Source organism: Onychostoma macrolepis, chromosome 01 (assembly GCF_012432095.1).
Source record: "Onychostoma macrolepis isolate SWU-2019 chromosome 01, ASM1243209v1, whole genome shotgun sequence".
NCBI classification, from domain to species: domain Eukaryota; kingdom Metazoa; phylum Chordata; class Actinopteri; order Cypriniformes; family Cyprinidae; genus Onychostoma; species Onychostoma macrolepis.
Genome location: NC_081155.1, coordinates 32,006,528 through 32,025,575, shown reverse-complemented (window position 1 = coordinate 32,025,575; position 19,048 = coordinate 32,006,528). Strand labels below are relative to the sequence as shown.

General features: G+C 36.0%; 1 protein-coding gene across 2 annotated transcripts; it reads right to left on the bottom strand.

Annotated features, from left to right (window-relative positions):
* Positions 1–2,597: 2,597 nt before the first annotated feature.
* Positions 2,598–17,772, bottom strand: melk (maternal embryonic leucine zipper kinase). Of its 2 annotated transcripts, none has more exons than XM_058798307.1 (18): positions 17,519–17,772; positions 16,975–17,060; positions 16,782–16,867; positions 16,462–16,578; positions 16,241–16,384; positions 15,010–15,078; positions 14,498–14,590; positions 14,302–14,400; positions 14,092–14,160; positions 13,921–14,019; positions 13,467–13,553; positions 12,747–12,875; positions 12,387–12,539; positions 10,921–11,191; positions 8,130–8,235; positions 7,657–7,816; positions 3,633–3,736; positions 2,598–3,241 (listed from the first exon to the last, which is right to left on the bottom strand). In XM_058798307.1, exons 2-18 carry the CDS (start codon positions 17,036–17,038, stop codon positions 3,064–3,066), a joined length of 2,028 nt encoding a protein of 675 aa, XP_058654290.1. In that variant the 5' UTR covers positions 17,039–17,060; positions 17,519–17,772; the 3' UTR covers positions 2,598–3,063. The 2 variants fall into 2 exon arrangements, with proteins under 2 accessions (XP_058654290.1, XP_058655043.1); XM_058799060.1 differs by having other exon boundaries at positions 17,722–17,744.
* Between the last annotated feature and the right edge of the window lie 1,276 nt (positions 17,773–19,048).

Below are 19,048 nucleotides of genomic sequence, written 5' to 3'. Positions count from 1 at the left end.
GGCGGTGCAATCTGTTTATATATTTATTAATATTTTAATATACTATTATATCTTATATTATATTAACCATTTGCACACACGAGCATTATCCGACTCGCTCCTCCCGACCGCAGACGCAGCTTTACAAGCCACTTTCCCCTGCGTTTTTCAGTCAGTTTCTTGACTTTCCCCCTCTTATGAACAACACATTGTCGTACACAGTAAAAGCTCCTTGTGTTTTCTCGGTTTGGCCGATTTAAGCATCCTTAAACAACGCAAAACACAGGAATTTTGAGTTTCTGCTACTGATTCCTATGGAGAAAAATCACTTCCTGCCCTCCAGCTGCATTTCGCGCGTCATCAGTGACGTCATGTGCAAACAACCTATTCAGCACCCAGACTCTTCTACTATGAAGCCATGCTGTTGTAATAGCTGCAGTATATGGTTTTGCATTGTCCTGATGAAATACACGTCGTCTGGAGGGGAGCATATGTTGCTCTAAAACCTTTACATTCCTTTCAGCATTCATAGTGCCTTCCAAAACATGCAAGCTCCCCATACCATATGCACTTATGCACCCCCATACCATCAGAGATGCTGGCTTTTGAACCAAATGCTGATGACACGCTGGAAGATCTCCTCCTCTTTAGCCCGAAGGATGCGGAGTCTGTGATTTACAACAAGAATGTCAAATTTGGATTCATCTGACCATAAAACACTTTTCCATTTTGAAACAGTCCATTTTAAATGAGCCTTGGCTCATAGGACACTACAGCACTTCTGGACCATGTTCACATGTGGCTTCCTTTTTGCATGATAGAGCTTTAGTTAGCATCTGCAGATGGCAGGGCGGATTGTGTTTACTGACAGTGGTTTCTGGAAGTATTCCTGGGCCCAATTAGTAATGTCAATGACAGAATCTTGCAATTAGTGATGCAGTGTCGTCTGAGGCCCCCGAAGACCACGGCCATCCAACAAAGATCTTCGGTCTTGTCCCTTACGCAGAGATTTCTCCAGTTTCTCTGAATCTTTTGATGATGTTATGCACTTTAGATGATGAGATTTGCAAAGCCTTTGCAATTTGACGTTGAGGAACGTTGTTTTCGAAGTATTCCACAATCTTTTTACGCACTCTTTCACAGATTGGAGAACCTCTGCCTCTCTAAGACATCCCTTTTATAGCTAATCATGCTACAGACCTGATGTCAGTTAACTTAATTAGTTGCTACATGTTCTCCCAGCTGAATTTAAAAAAAAATTTCTTTCTTTGTTGCTGCCGTGCCAACTTTTTTGAGACCTGTAGCAGGCATCAAATTTGAAATGAGCTCATTTAGTGGATAAAAGTGTAAAATTTCTCTGTTTAAACATTTATGTTCTCTATGTTCTATTGTGAATAAAATATTGGCTCATGTGATTTGAAAGTCTTTTTTTTTTCAGTTTATTCAAATTTTAAAAAAACGTCCCAACATTTCCGGAATTTGGCATTGTAATGAATCTAAAATATATGAAAGTTTCACTTTTTGAAATAAGTTTTATTGAAATAAGAATATTGTGAAAATGAACTTTTTCACAATATTCCAATTTTTTGAGATGCACCTGTAGATGTTTTCATACAAAAGTAATGTGAACATAAACGAAAGACATGTAGCACAGTTAGATATCTAGGCTATCCATGTAATAACAGCCTAAGGAAATAATTATAAAGTGTAATAATAATAATGCATTTGCATAGCAACTGTTACTTGTATTGTGTTTTATAGCTGCCAGTTATATTCTTGCACGTGGGTTCATTTTGTTGACTGTCGCTACAGAAACAGATAATCCCAGTCCGAGGACATGAACAGCACCAAGTTGAACGTCACGTTGTCATCTCAGAATTACGGTAATTACGACAACGCAGCATAACTCATGCTGTTAAATTTACATTGTTATCTATTAGTTAAATATCTTACCCGTTAAGTAAGAAGGAAGCCATCTCTACGTCTTTCAAATCTCAGATGCCTCATCACCACCGAAAAGACAATGTTGATTCGGGTTTTATTACAGACTCTTTACCTTTTGGCCTGTAGACTGTTCTCTGTTTGGAGTTTCTTGTTTTTACAACTGGTAATCCCTCGGGGTTTACAGTTTTGCATGGTTCATGGTCAATATTTCTAGTTCGATGTCACAAATAACTTGTAGCTTCACACTACTTGTATACCAGCCACATGCAGGAACTAGCCCCCTACTATTAAACTATTAGGCTTACAGTAGTTATTCAGGGTTTGGAATATTAATTTATCATGTACTCGCTCAAACAAAGAAAAACAACAGAGTATAACTTTAATTTAGTCAGACTGGTCACTGTTCAGTTTTTTTTTATTCTTCTTATAAACAGCTCTGCAATATGGCAAATTCATTTTAAATTTGCTGTAACCACAAACATCCAATTTTGCCAATATATCGTTTATATTTTTAGTTTAGGAATAAACCACGCCACAAGGCACTATTTATGGGGTAAAATTTGATGAAAATAGATTTTGTAAGTTTCTATGTGGGCAGTTGCTTGGGATAATAGTAAGGTTAACAAGTTCAAATTTAGGAAAATATCTTATTTGATATAAATAACATTTTAAAACACATCTGTCGCTGATACAGTGAGACATGGGTGTTACAAATATTTATTTAATTACATTATGACATTATCAAAAGCAAACATGAACAAAATGACAGACATCTGGAAAAAGGGTAACGGATTAGAAACTTTACACGTTAAAACAAATAAAACATGACATGGACATTACATCATGGAGACAAACACAAAAACAAAAGACAAATAAGATACAACTGCTGCCATAATGCTATATGAGCAATGCTTATTGCTGAATTAGGTCATAAAAAGTAAAGTGACAAAATACTTGCATTTCTCTCAAAGGCAGAATAATACTGTACCATCTCCTGCACATAATGAAAAATGATGGACATCACCATAAGAAGTGTAAATTAGGGCATTGTGTAATGGACATCACAAACAGACTACATCCACCGTGTTAAACTCAGGGTGGGCAAGAGGTGATGTCACTCTTGAAGTAGACAAAATGATATCAGATGCTGGAGGTGGACAGGATGTCCTCTACCAGGTGTTTATACACCCAGGCGTCACCTTTGAGCCGCTGTCGACGGATCCCGACCACCTCAGGCTTCTGCAGGATACAAACCTCCAGCTCAAACTGCATGGTCACCTTTCCAAAGTCTGACTGTGTGTGGCACTTCAAAGTATAGCTAACAGAAAAAGAGGACATTATGATAGCATATAACAACTTAACAACTAAACCAAGTTATTTGGTTAGAGCAGCAGTTCTCAACCTTTTTGACTCAATACCTAGCAATATAGTGTTTATGACAGCAGCTTGTTTTCAAACGTTTTTATTGTTATATTAAATTAACATGCAGTTATGTTCTGTATTCCAGAACTTCTTCAATAAAAATAAATAATAACAATAAAAATAACACAATTTAGAATGATATTGTTTTAATATATTAATAATAATTTGTTCATTTAAATACTCATCCTGCAGAAGTTTCTCCCCACTGGTTGAGAGCCACTGGTTTAGCAGAAAAACAAATTTGAATTGCAATTTCAGGAAACACATGATGGAAAAGTTTAACTTACCCCTTCTGAACGAAGTCCACATTCTTCTCTGGTAGGATGCTGAGAATCTGATTGAGCACTTGATCAGCATTAGTCTGACTGGTTAGTGTCACGTTGTACTGAGCCTAAAAAAAAACACAGAGGATGAGTTATATAGTAACTGACAAACATCTAAATGTGCATTATGGAGAGACTACCTGAAATAAAATGGAAAGAAATATGGACACATGAAGTAAATGTTAAAGGGATAGTTAAAAAAAATACTATGGAAGTACGGGGACCAGCAACAGTTTTGTTACCCACATTCTTCAAAATATCTTCTTGTGCTCACCAGAAGAAATAAACTCTTGAGAGTGAACAACTTGAGTGACTAAATGATGGTGGATTTTTTTTTTGCTGAACTACCCTTTTAAAGTAACAGTTAAACCAAAAATTAAAATTCTATCATTTACTCACTCTCAAGTTGTTCCAAAGTTGTACGAGTTTCTTAATCCTTTAAAACCTTCTTTTTTTTTTTCTCCATTCAACACAAATAAAATTCAGTTTGTTCCTCAAACAGAGTTGGGCTAATTTTGGACTTTTTCCCATGGTGTCAGGCAGTGGTTATCAACCAGGGGCTTCAGTAAATTTCTAAGGAGGCCTCAAGATGACCAAAAAAAAAAAAAAAAAAAAAAGCATTAAAACAAGCTGAGGCAACTCAAAATATTTCTTATTATAATTTCACCCCTTAACAACTATTTGTTTTCTTTGAAGACATATGGTTCCCTCTGGAGCTTTCACGAGACATCACAGAGAAATTCTCCTTTATGGGAACTCCTTCCCTTCCATCCTTTCCTGAAGTCCTATTGGTTCACGCCAGTCTAAACATTACGTGAAGTCTAGACTAGAGCGCGTGCACATTTAGAGTGTGTTCTTTCACTGCCCGATTCAGTCTATTAAAATGCATTAAGAATGATCACAAAATTCAAGATATATATATACACACACACATATCATTTCATATAGTCACAATCACACAAAGTGCAGTTTTTTGTTCAAAAATAAGCATGATTGTGATATTGATTTTATACAACAGTTCAATAAATAATAAGTTAATATTAAGAGACTTACATTTTAGACACCATACTGCCTGTTTTTGCTCCATTTCACCAACATAAATAACTAGATAGTAAAGTTTGGATACAAACTTTAAGTTGGCTTGAAAAAGCCTAGCCAGAAAGTTTGTAAAAGTTTTAAAAGCTTGAAGTTTGAAGGTTTTAAGTTTGAAGTAGTTTGAAATACGTAAAATAGTTTTAAAGATTAAAGTTTGAATGTTTTAAAGGCAATACAGTCTATCAGAAGAACAGATCGCTGGGGTACCTGTGGTAGTTGTTAGGGTGTTGCTATGCGGTTGCTAGGGTACTTGAGGTGGTTGTAAAGGTGTTGCTATGCGGTTGCTAAGGTACCCGGGGTGGTTGCTAGGGTGTTGCTAGGGTACTTGGGGTGGTTGCTAAGGAGTTGCTATGCGGTTGCTAAGGTACCGGGGTGGTTGCTAGGGTGTTGCTAGGCGGTTGCTAGGGTACACGGGGTTGTTGCTATACGGTTGCTATGGCACTCGGGGTGGTTTGCTAGGTGGTTGCTATGGTTCTCGGGGTGGTTGCTAAGGTGTTACTAGCTTGTTGTTAGCATGATTAACAAGTTGCTAGCATGTTGCTAGCATGATTAGCAAGTTACTAGCATGATTAGCAAGTTACTAGCATGTTGCTAGCATGATTATCAAGTTACTAGCATTATGTTAGCATGTTTCAAGCATGATTCGCATGTTGCTAGCATGTTACTAGCATGATTAGCAAGTTGCTAGCATGATGTTAGCATGTTTCAAGCATGATTAGCAAGTTACTAGCATGTTGTTAGCATGATTAGCAAGTTACTAGCATGATGTTAGCATGTTTCAAGCATGATTAGCATGTTACTAGCATGTTGCTAGCATGATAGATTAGAAATAGTATTAGATAGAGTGGAAGCTTATATGAATTTGAATGGGTTAGAATAGTACATAGCATGATTTAGATAGATTAGAAATAGTATTAGGCTGCGTCCTAAATCGCATACTACTTGTGTAGGTACTACATTTGAATTCGAACGTACTACTCGACCGTTAAAAAAGTACGTTCTATATAGAATGAATGGAATTCGGACGTACTACATCCGCCATGTTGATGTTGTCACGTGTCATGCGTCTTCACAACAGCACGAAAATTTAAAGAGCCCACTTCACTGCGCAAACATCGTTAATGATTTAAATTCTTAACGCTTAACGAACCGCCTATTTAAAGAAAGCAGCGTTAACAAGCTGATGTACTACAATGAGGTTAACATAACTCCATCTGATCGGTAATGATTAGAGATCTTTTTACACACAATTCACACAATCGTTTAATCTGTTTGTTAAACCCTCAACAAGTCAGTCGTTTACTTGGATGATGTTAAACAAGTACAAGTTAACCACAATGAACAACAATGTTTTTCCCTGAGGTACTTTACACTTGAAGACAGCCGCGTCGCGGCTTTCCGCCATTTTTCGAATATGACGCCACCTCTCCCGCAGCCTCATGGGATAGTAAAGTGTCCATCGTATGCCTACTACAGAATTCGGAAGGAAGTAGTAGGTCATTCCGGGTACTTCTCGCCTACTATTTTTCGAATACTATGAATTCGGACATACTACTCGCCTCGCATACTGTTTTTCGCATACTATATAGTAGGGAAGTATGCGATTTCGGACGCACCCTTAGACAGAGTGGAAGCTTATATGAGTTTGAATGGGTTAGAAATAGTACAAAGAAGGGAAGCTTGATTGAGTCTAATGGGCTTCAGTGTGTTTACATTTGAATGTTTGTCAGTTGGAGCTTGCAAGGTCATGGCTCATTTGAACATTCCATCAATGTAAGTCTATGGGATTTTTCACAGTTTTAATCTTCATTTTTAGGCAAACCGTAAGTCGGATCAGTCTGAAGAGATATAGCAACCCGAGTCAGACCAGTCTGAAGGTCTGGGCCGAGTTTGGTTGTTCTAGCTTGAAAGCTCTAGGAGGAGATACAATTTAAATTTTGGCTCAGAATAATAATAATAAGTTTATATAGTAGATCAGTAAGTTGGCTTTTTCAAGCCAACTTAATTACAAAAACAGCCACAGCGCTGTTTTGCGTCTCTGAGCAACATGACAGTTTCGTTCCTGAACGAATCAACCGTTAAATGATTCGGTTCAGTCGCAATGACTCACTTGTTAACAGTGACTTGCTGCCACCTGCTGGCGATTTTAACTTCACATTCAAAGTATCTGTTCATTTTAAAATAATTTCAAATATCAGTATTTAATGTTTTAAGTTTAAAATATCAAAACATTATGCATTCCTAACTGCAGGTTAAAGCACTCCATGTCCTAAACAGTGTGTAAATACATCTAAATGCCACTTCAGATGCAACTTCTGCAAAGATTAATTTTGTTGATACTGGTTTCATTTGTTTGGTAACAGCCTAAATGTCTTATCATTCTAACTGACTGATTAAATGTAACAATTTGACTCAAAAGACGCATACTTTTAGAAAAAAAATGGCTTCATTAAAAGGTAAAATTTCCCATAAAAGGTAAAAATCAATTTAAACTTATATGAAAAGATTAATTTCTATCACTGATGTGAACTGACCACACAGAATATGAAGAATATCAAAAACCGCAGCTGTCCACGGTAGTCAGATATCAGCACAATAACACACTCGGCAAAATATCGTCTAATTATCGTTATCGAAAAAATCCCCAAAAATATTGAGATATCATTTTTTTTCAATATCGCACACCTCTAACCTCCGGTGGGGTGGTGTTTGTGAGAGGAGTCACTGCTAAAGCAATGTGCCTGGTTGCAGCAGTGTGATAAACATGCCAAATCACAACTGGATAATTGGAATATGATAAAAAATTAGGACATTTTAGGGATTCAAGAGAAGGACAGACAAACAATACAATCTTAAAGGTGAAGCACAAATGTAAAAATGAGACGAATGATACCTTAATTTTGCGTGGTCCATCTCGAGGTCCTCTCTTCTTACTGGGTGTGAGCATTGTAATAACTTTATCCAGTCCTCTCTCCAGACTGCCAAACACTTTACCTCCCTTACGCTTCTGCCCACTGTCCACCTGACAGCCAGCCAGGTCTAGAGATCGAGACCTGGACAAGTGGGAAATTCAGTTTAGAACATAATTGCACATTTGTATAATTACAAAACTATCACAATGCAATGCAGCATTTGCCAAGAGGCTACTACTGAAAAAGGGGCAGTTAAAATTTTAAAATTTATTTTAATTCATTTAAAAGCCATTTTTTGGGTGAAATGGGGAAACCTGTGATTTTATAATCCTTTTTACTTATAAGACAGAATTACACACTTCGCCTTTAAACCCCAAAGTCGTCCTCCACTCCATTCTTTTTCCTTCTTTCTGCTGGTTATTTGACTCTTCTAACAAAAGACAAAGTCCTCTACCTTCTCTCTGGGCTGAAAGCCAGTATATCCAGTTCTCCTTGTTGGCCGCTCTGCTGTTGGTCCACTTCTCTCCTGCGGGACACTTCTTTTGTGGCACTGCCCGCTCCTGCACATACAGGATGAACACATGTCACTACATGTTACATGCTGCCGCAGCACTGGGAACAGTGACACATACACCTGTCAGTATGCGCTTCGGGAGTTGTCTCGTACACACACACACACATACACATGCATGCACGCATACACACACGCTCCGTCCCCAGTGTGCACCTGTCCGTTCCAATGCAGGAGGTGGTGTGTGACAGTAACGAGGTGGACACAGTGGATGTTGGGACATGAAGACGTTTCCCCAGACACACTGTGCCCATACAGACACACACACTCCCACTCTGGTCAACCGAATCAAACTATAGATGCTAGATGACATAACACTCTTTTTAGGTATATTCTTTTAAACCCCAGAAATGCCATTAAAGCATCTAGAACTGAACCACACCAAAAATACAACGTTTGCAGAAAATGAGTATTTAGACTTTTGTATGCTTTATCAGCAGAGAGCACACAAAGATAAGAGGAAAGATCCAGGTATTGCCAGCAGTGAAAGCCTTGATAGACATGATATCTCCAGAGAACTTCCATTCACTGTTAAAGCACAATTAATGCTTTTGTTCAGCTGTATGTTCCTTCAAAGAATTTAAAAAAATAAAAAATTTCCCAGCGCCAAGGAGTTCATAATCACAATACATTGTTAAAAATATAATAATAATATTCATTATTTAATAATAAAAAAAAAAAACTAAAATCTTACTGACCCTAAGCATATGAGGCACTATAGGAGACCCTGGACCACAAAACCAGCCATGAGGGTTGGTCTACATCATCTGAAAGCTAAATAAATATTTATTCAATATAAATAGTCTTTCTATTGATGTATGGTATATTAGGATAAGACAATATTTGGCTGAGATACAACTATTTGAAAATCTGGAATCTGAGAGTGCAAAATAAAAATCTAAATATTGAGAAAATCACTTTTAAAGTTGTCCAAATTAAGTCCTAAGCAATGCATATTACTAATCAAAAATTAAGTTTTGATATATTTATGGTAGGAAATTTACAAAATATCTTCATGGATCATGATCTTTACTTAATATCCTAATTAGGGCTGCAACAACGAATCGATTAAATCGATAAAAATCGATTACTAAAAGCGTTGGCAACGAATTTCATAATCGATTCGTTGTGTCGCGACGCGGAGACGTTTGATTATTAAAAAAAAAAAAACTTTAGTTGAGCGCGAGCGGAGTGAACACACTCGGTCTCTCTTGCGCACGGATGCTAGCAGAGTTTGGCGCCTCATAAATAAAAACAAAAAGTAAAAAAAACAAAAAAAACGAGCGGAGGTAGAGGAAAGATACATGGCGGAGGCAGAGAAATCCGTGCGACCCAAGTCATCAAGGTGTGGGAGCAGGGGCGGCGTTTGCGTATGGCAGAGTATGGCAGTTGCCATACCCTAGCCCAGTCAGGTGCTGTGAAAAATTATCCAAACTTGAGTCGCTTATAATTCGTTTTATTATTTTAAATCAGAGAGTTTTAAAAATAGTAAACCAATGATAAGCATTAAAATAACTTGTCAGTAAAACTGTAACGCCATTGGATCATCGAGCTCTCAGCGAGACCTCGTAACTTCACCCGCCTCCGTTCAGATTGACTCACGCGCACAGCCTGGAGAAGATGAGATCTCTGCTTTTTCGCAATGCAAGGGTGAATAAATAATTGGTGTTTGAATAGTACAGCGTTTTCTTTACTCAAACACTATGTCAGTAAAGGATAATGTTTTGTGTGTTTGAAGAGTGGAGAAGAATTAGTTATTTGCTGTCTATATACGTTTTAAATATCCTGTGCATTATGTGCATAAGCGCTTAATTTGAGATTTTGGCCAAGTGTATTAAACAACAAGAAAAACTAAGCGCCCATATAGCTACAATCAAAGTTATATAACCTGTAAAGTTGATGAAAGCATAATGCACTTAATGCACTTATGCACTGCATAACAGCCGTTCTAACGACAGACAAAACACTCCATCTCCGTCATTCTCTGGTCAAAAACATTATTAACTCCATTTTAGCTTGATTTTCATATAATGTTAAGTGCAGGTGTCTGATACAATACCAACGCTAACGACGCAGTGTTGTTAAATTATTTAATTTTTGCACTCCCAAAAAGTCTATATATTTGGCAGATGTAAAGCATACATGTGTATGTTTTTGTGTTAGTCCATTTTATTTTATTTTATTATTATTATAACAGCTCAGGGATGTTCAAGGAGCAACATGTTTGTGCACTTTCTAAAGATTTTAGTTCTGTTTTTGAATAAAGGGTTGGAAATGAATGCTTTTTTTTTTTTAAATCCGATTCATCGATTAATCGAAAAAATAATCGACAGATTAATCGATTATTAAAATAATCGTTAGTTGCAGCCCTAATCCTAATGATTTTTGGCATAAAAGAAAAATGGATCATTTTGACCCATACAATGTATTGTTGGCTATTGCTACAAATATACCTGTGCTACTTAAGACTGGTTTTGTGGTCCAGGGTCACATGTAAGGAAAATTCCAAAAAATACAGCACATAAAAATTGTTGCACAAAATAAATGAAATTAAACAAAAGGTGCTCTTCAAGGTAGATAAAGACATGTTCATACAAGTGATGAGATTTAGGATAACATTATAACATTAAAAGTATATACTTGCGATGCTGAACTGATTCATTATCCAGCTCACCTTTGTTTGCGTCGCTGCTTGTGGTAGTGTTGTTGTTGTTAGGTGTTGTCACTACATTTCTGTTGGATTTGGTCTTTCTGCTGAACATTGGAGTTCGGGGGGCAGGCAGTGCAAACACATCTCCATCTGTGCCTGTCACAGCAAGATTCTCTTTATTTTCTCTGGTTCCATCACGTCTCTCTGGCTTCTGTGGACGGGGCCTCCCTTGCTCTATGATGGGGGAGTAGCCTATTTCATTCCGCCGCTTCTCCGATGTTTCAGAGGTGAGCTTCTGAAGACGACAAGAGTTTTCACAACAATTAGTAACTAAAGCATTTTCTGGGTTACTACACAGAGTATTTCCTTTAGTAATGACAAATAATTTGTAAAATAATAATTGAGAGTGAACCACTGGGAATCACAAACTTGACAGTGAAATGCACAACATTACTTCCTGCTAAACATTTGGTTTAATTTTGGAAACCACATTATCAAAAAGTTAAATGTGTTGAAAATTGTTTCAAGTTGCCTAAAAACGTTGTTAAAAAGTAAATAAATGTGACTTTTTAATGTTTTTGAAAGAAGTCTCTTATGCTTACCAAAGCAGCCTTTTATATGATTAAAAATACAGTAAAACAGTAATATTGTGAAATATTTTTAAAATTTAGAAATTCTCTTATTTAACGTATAAATGTAATTGTTTGGTGTGGTGGAATTACTCCATTACTCCAGTCTTCAGTGTCACATGATCGTTCAGAAATCATTTTAATATCCTGATTTTGTACTTAGCAATCAGATATTATTTGTGCTTAAATATTAATAATGGTTCTTACTATTAAAAATTTTGAAAATATTTTTCCTGCTTAATATTTTTGTGGAAACCATGATACAATCTTTGATGAATAGAAAGTTCAAAAGACCAGCATTTATATGAAATTGAAATCTTCTGTAACATTATAAATGTCTTTTCCGTCACCTTTGTTCAATTTAATGTGTCTTTGCTGAATAAAAGTATTAAAAAAATAATTAATGAGAGCCTCAAGCACAACAGTTTTCAAGATCTACAATATTAAGCACCAAATCAGCATATTAGAAATGACTTCTGAAGGAAAGTGACACTGAAGACTAGAATTAATGCGGCCTTTGTGAACATAAAAGACTACTTATAAAAACATTTTTTTATACACTTTTTTAACTTTAGAACTTTTTTATCGGTAACTGACCAGACACAATCCAGGTCTATCAACATTGCAATAATTCAGGAGCACTGTTTCTCCAATTGGTGCTCTGCACAGTATTTCACTTTGGATAAATAAAGTACATTAAATAACAAGTAACATTATTAATTAACAAAACAAGAAGCAGTAAGAGAAAAAGAGAGGGTGGAGAAATCAAAAAGGAAGTTAAATGTTAAAAAAAGACTGGCTGTATAAGCAGCAATGGACAAGAGGGAAGAGCAGACAAATAAAGAGAACATAGAGGCTAACCATGCGTGGAGTGTTTGTGGTGTGTGTGTTCTTGGGTGTGAGAGGGGTCCAGGGATTCTCGTCATCGTAGCAATCAAGGGGGAAGACCATAGAGCCAAGCACCACTGGGTGAACACCATCATCATCCTCACTGAAGCGTAGACTCTTCTTCAGCTGACACAGACACACAAAATCACACTCCATACATCGCGCAAACATGACTATAGTAATATTAATAAATAAACACAGCTATCACTCCTGTGTGACTTTTAACAGAACCATGGGAAAACCTTTGTATTTGTGTAAAAAATGTAGCATGAGCTGACCATTGTGCATTCATAATGCTCCTAAATGTGTTAATATTGTGTTAATATAACTCACTTGTATGTCCTGTAAAGGAGAGTACATGGGGTCAATCACGGGGCATTCTGCTCTCAGACGCACAGGGCGGCCTTGACGCTTTTTAGCCAGCAGTAACAGGTAGGTGGCAGTCACTTGATCGTACTTCCACTGAAAAAACACAGAGTAAAGATTTCTCTTCTGTGTGATTGATATATAATGCTGATGTTTATAACAGAGGGAATTATGAACAAGTCACATCTCTGTAGTTAAGGGAAGCAGCTTTGAACAATGCACTGGCATATACTGACATCTAGTGGTCATGGTAAAGCGATTTGATGCTTTTCTTTGCAGTTGTTATCTTTCTCTGGTTATTAAGCCGCTATTCCATTAAATAGTTTCTTAAACACCAAATTAGAATGATTTCTAATGGATCATCTGACACTGAAGCCTGGAGTGATGGCTGCTGAAAACTGAACTTCGCCATCACAGGAATAAATTACATTTTAATAATGTAATAAAATTTTACAATATTACAATTTTTATTGTAATAAAATCAAATAAATGGAGCTTTTGTGAGACTCCTTTAAAAACATTTAAAAAATAAAATAAAAAATAAAAAATATCTTAACAGACCCCTAACATTTGAACAGTAGTGTCTTTGCTATATCTTTACACTTAATATAAAAACAAATAAACAATTATGAATTTTAATATTAATAAATATAATACTAATTTTAAATAACAGGAATCACTCAGTACCTCTGACACAAGTTGGATTGTTCTTTGTCTGGACTGTTTAAAAGCCACTGCCATTTCAGTGATACAGTCTTCATCTATATGACCCAACTAAAAAGAACAAACATACAAAGGAAATTATACATTGACTCAATGACTCATATACAGTATTCTCTACATTTATTGGCTGCGTTGAATAGTTGAGTGTCCAATCAATAAAGAATCAATGAACACTGCTGATCAATAAACATACTGACTCATGTCTGTTTCGTTTGACATAAACACATTAAGGTCATATGGACCTGTTAAAACTTTAAAGAAACTAAAGCAGATATAATTTGTTATGGATAAGTAAATAATAAAAATCACAACAACTTTTAAGCCCAGAAATGTTTTAGAAAAAATTATTGGCTTTACTTGACTAATTGGATCTTGGAGGCATATGATTTGACTATAATGTTTACAGAGCTCATCTTACAGGATGTTTACTGTGCCACTCCACTGGTGTGCTGTATCCCTTCATGACCCAAGGGTGACCAAGCAACTGTTTCACAGTCAAACGCCTCTTTGGGTCCACCTGTAGGAGAGGAAAATAAACTGCATTAAGTTGTAAAACACAAAAAACAGACACATAAACCATTCACAGTACCTGCATCATCTGGTTTAGAAGCAGAATGCTAGCAGGTGAAAGCCAGTGGGGATTGCTATATTTGCCTCTCTGTCAAAACACAAGCCAATATAGCATAATATGAGATTACATATACTGTACAAAACTACTTTTATTTCAGTAACCTAATAAATGCATGGATGAATAAATAGTTGTGGCGGGATTTAATTCTTACATGTAACACAAACTTACTGTGATTTTTCTGTAGAGGACCATACAATTGTCATCATCAAACGGAAGAAAACCACACAGTAAAGCGTAAAGCAATACGCCCATACTCCACACATCAGCCTGAAACACATGTGCCATGAGATCACAAGAAACATACATGCTTAATTTGTCATTGCTTTCAAAAACGTTGGACATGAAACACATATGCCACACTGACCTCAGAACCAATGTAAGCCTTGCCCTGAATGAGCTCTGGAGCTGCATATGCTGGACTGCCACAACAGGTCAGCAATTCAAAACCCAAACCGCCCTGATCAAAGTAAATTCACAACTTTTAAAATGGCATTAAAACATTTAACCTGAATCAAAACCAAGTCAAAAATGTGTTGAAGCACTGATACCAAGGGACATATTTAAAACAGTAAGTTTAGATAAAATATTAATAACACTATTGTTTTCTGTAGAGCTGCTTTATGGCTGAATTAAATTGGTTTCAGAACTGATGAACTTTGCAACAGTGACACAGAACTGAATCAACATGAGCTGAATGATGATACTACTGTCTGAAATTTTAGTTGTGACATAATTGATGAATTTTGCAACATAAACCCTGTTATATTCCAATTTACTGTGAAGCTGCTTTAAAACAATCTGTATTGTATAAAGCACTATATAAATAAATGTGACTTTATTTAAGCAAGCAAATGGACATAATAGATGGATACACACCTTTGGTTTGGCACAAAGGCCGAAGTCAATGAGTTTTAGGTTATGATCTTCATCGATTAACAGGTTTTCCTAAGGTCAGTAAGAAACAGTTGTGTCAAGCAAACATTGACAATGTAATAATTCACTCCTAAATGAAAATACTGTCATCATTTAGTCACACTCATGTTTTACCAAACCTGAATATTTATTTATTCACTTTTTAACGCCATGCCAGCATCAAGGCTATTTTCATGGTGGTCTCTGAATAAATTATACAAGGTATACAATTAACAAAAGGTTATAAAAGACATTTCAGATGTACACTAGACAAAAATTCTAAAATACATTCAGGTGATACATTTTTAAATAAATAAGTTAGACACACCTCTGAATAAATATGTATATTTATAAATAAATAAATAAATATGAATAAATAAATACTCAATAAAATATGTTTCACAGTCATTTTAGTTTGGCAAGTAAGGCATGATGGTGGTTCTTCACCTTTTAATAAATATCCATGTGTACCTACCAAATCTGAATATCATTCAGCCAATTTCTTACATTAAGCTATCACATGGCTACCTGGATTGGAATATAGCGCACACCTTGGACCATATTTATGGTGCTTTTGTGTCCTTTTCAAAGCTTAAAAGCATCAGTCCCTGTTTATTGTAATTGAATGGAAAAGAGGAATGAGCGGTGTCCTAAATTTCTCTTTTGTGTTCCACAGAATAAAGTCTTATGGATTTGGAACGACTTGTTCGAACAGCTGATAAAAGCATCACAATAATAAACGAGTAATCAACACAACTCCAATCCATCAATTAACATCTAGTGAGTGAAAAGCGGCATGTTTGTAAAAACATTTATCATTAAGGCATTTTAACTTTAACAAAATACAGTAAAATCCATAATCCAGAAGAGCCTTCCTCCAGTTAAAAATTCCATCCCCTGTTTTCCTTTCAAATCGAAATCCACCAGCATATTTAGTTTGGAAATGTTCTGGACTGATTTCACTTGTAAACAGTGCTTGATCTGTGCATATTTCTCTCCCGCTTCAGACAAGACGTTTAGATGAAGAAACAAACTTGGTTTGAGGGGGGAGTACATTTTCAGCTAGTTTTCATTTTTAGGTGAACTAATTCATTTAAGACATTTTTCCTTTTGGGGTGATTTGTTCCTTTAAATGGGAGAACTCAGTATATGATTAAGCTATCTAAAAGTCAAATGTTCTCTTCAACTAACTCACCGGTTTGAGGTCTCGGTGGGCATAGCCTTTGCAATGAACATAGGCCATCGCAGAGATGATCTGACGGAAAAACACTCGGGTCTCTTCCTCTGACAGCCGGTCTTTAGCAATGATGTAATCAAACAGTTCTCCTCCAGGACAGTGCTAAAAGTGACAAGAATTGTGAAGCTTAATCCATTTTCGTTAAGCAACAGATCAGAATCACTTTCAAGAAAACATACCTCAAGCACCATGTAGATCTTGCTTGATGTCTCAATGACATGGTAGAGACGACACACGTGTTGATGACTGAGGTTTTTCATAGCCTCAATCTCTATCTTAACTCGGGGCAGATCATCCTAAAAAACAGGTAACACATACTTTAAAGAGCATTTCTTTTTCAAACAATATACTCTTCTCATTTTCAGCATGCTTACACTGTATTTAATCTAAAAGTAGAATAAATTAAGCAATATCTCCATATTTCTTCATTAATCGCAGAAAGAATGTGTGCAAACGTAAAATGTGTTTTAAGGCAAGGTCAACCTAAAGAAGATCTTACCCCTAGGTCTTTCTTCTCCATTATTTTGATGGCCACTTTCTCTCCTGTCAGTATGTGTCTACCAAGTTTGACCTTAGCAAACCCACCTATGGTGTATAACGGAAATAAAACAAAATGTGCGCTTAATGAAAGTTTCTCTCATGTGCACGATCACTAAAGCATTACATAAAAGCATAATCTGAATGGACATTACCTGAGCCGATGGTTTCATAAACCTCATAGTGCTTGAGAAGTTCAGAAGCGCTTTCTACAGGCATGTTGAGGACACTTAAGTTACACCTGCATCAAAACACCATTTTTTTTTTCTTTTAGTTACACATTTTTAGCTACACGTTTATATAAGACCACCGATTAAGTGACACTTAGCACATTTGCAATATCAAGTACTTGGTGAGAATGGTGATCATCACAACGGTGTAAACAAACAACACGATCAAACCACAAAGAGTAGCTTTTATATTGTTTTTTTTACCCTATCAATGCTGGATGACTATCTTTAAGGAGAATCCTTTTTAATTTTAATTGTCTCGATTGGTTTCTACTGTGGAAAGACAGCTCAACATACCTAAAGCGTGATCGGAGACTCGCGGAACAATGTAACTTTATTGGATAACTCATAGTATGTATATTCCACAAAGATAAAAACTTTAAAATGTACCTACGTCAAACTAACACAATTAATGAACTGGTAAAAGCAGTCATAATAAAAGGATTGTTTTGAACAACAACAAACTCACCAGCTGTGCTCCAATGATTCACTTTAAAACGCCGATATAAGCGAGCGAAGAACAATAAAAAACCAAAAACTTATAATGTAATGTTAAAAAGAGGCAATGGTTTACTCTGTTACTCGAGATTACATATGTTTACAATGTGATCTAAAATTAAAGCTGCCAAAGCATCTTTCATTCGAACATGTTTAAAAATTTGAATTTCCCACTTGCTACGTCAGAGGAGTTTCTGTTTCCTGTTCCGGTAAAAGTCCTTTTGCTCGCGGTGGAAGCACTGATCTAGATCAGCGGGTTCTGGAAGGGAAAACAAAAAAGAATAACATGCATTATTACCCTATGGTTATTACTGAATAATGGTTTGAATAAAACATAAATGCAAATTATGATTGAGCTGCTACTTTGATTTTACGTTTCAGTTGTTTTGCGTTTGTTCGATAGATCGGAGCTAGTTGTGGGTTTGTATTTGAAAGTCAATAGCCACATATATATATAACCCAAAAAAGAAAGGTTACACATCAGGTAAGTTGTCACAATGGAATATTTACGTTTGATGATGTCATTATTAACTAAACAATGCCAGTGTTTCTTTAGGGATGGCATAAGCATAGCAAAAATTTACAACCTCATCTGTTAAAACCACAACAACGACAATACTACTACTACTACTAAATTAATTACAAAAAAAACACACACACACACACAAAAAAAATTAATTAAATCAATCTGTGACCAGGAGCTCTAAAATACCTGATTTACCAGAAAGTTAGAAAACGATATTATCCATTCATTGCAGATAGCCAATGAACATGCTTTAAAACCTGACTTCACCAACTCCACCTAAATTGTATGTGATATATTATTATTGTATTTTCAGAAATCAATATTACGGTTGAAAAAATATTAAAATGAAGACTTAACATTAGTAACCTATAATACTTGATTCACATGGCGCTGCCTCGAATCAGCATCTATTTTCTAAATAAATGTTATAATCCGTGAACAATTAGCATATATTTTCTAAATAAATGTTGTTAGAATCCGTGAACAATTAATCTGTGCATATGTTTCTTTTCTTTTTTTTTTTTTTAAATTGACCTTGTAATGTTTAATTAAAATGTCATAACTGGACCTTCTGGACTTTTTTCTGGCGATGCATGCAGGACTTTTATTCAATCATTTGATCCTTTTAAACCCCACCCCTTCAGGCTTGTGTTCATCTGCCTGGGCCGCACCCACGCAGTTAGGTGTCAGTGACAGACGTGTAAAGAGTACCTGAAAACCATACTTGAGTAAAAGTACAGATACCTTACAGTGAAAATTACTCCACTACAAGTTATAAGTCACCAATTCCAAAACAACTTGAATAAAAGTCTTAGAGTATCTGATTTGAACAGTACTTAAGTATTTTACTTATACTAAATATAGGCTCAAAGATGCACTAGTCAAAGAGACATGCCAGTCAAAAACTGTAACGTTGTGGAAAAGCTGGGGAAAACAGGCAGAGGCAAGGATCTATATGCAGGCATTTCATGAGAA

Coding starts and splice junctions, on each gene's coding strand:
- melk (XM_058798307.1), bottom strand. CDS start 17,038: ATGCCTGTAGAAAGCGCTTCTGAACTTCTCAAGCACTATGAGGTTTAT. Junction 16,385..16,461: donor AGATCTACATGGTGCTTGAG/GTATGTTTTCTT, acceptor TGTCACTTTTAG/CACTGTCCTGGAGGAGAACT. Junction 8,236..10,920: donor AAGCAGCGACGCAAACAAAG/GTGAGCTGGATA, acceptor CTGTATGTGCAG/GAGCGGGCAGTGCCACAAAA.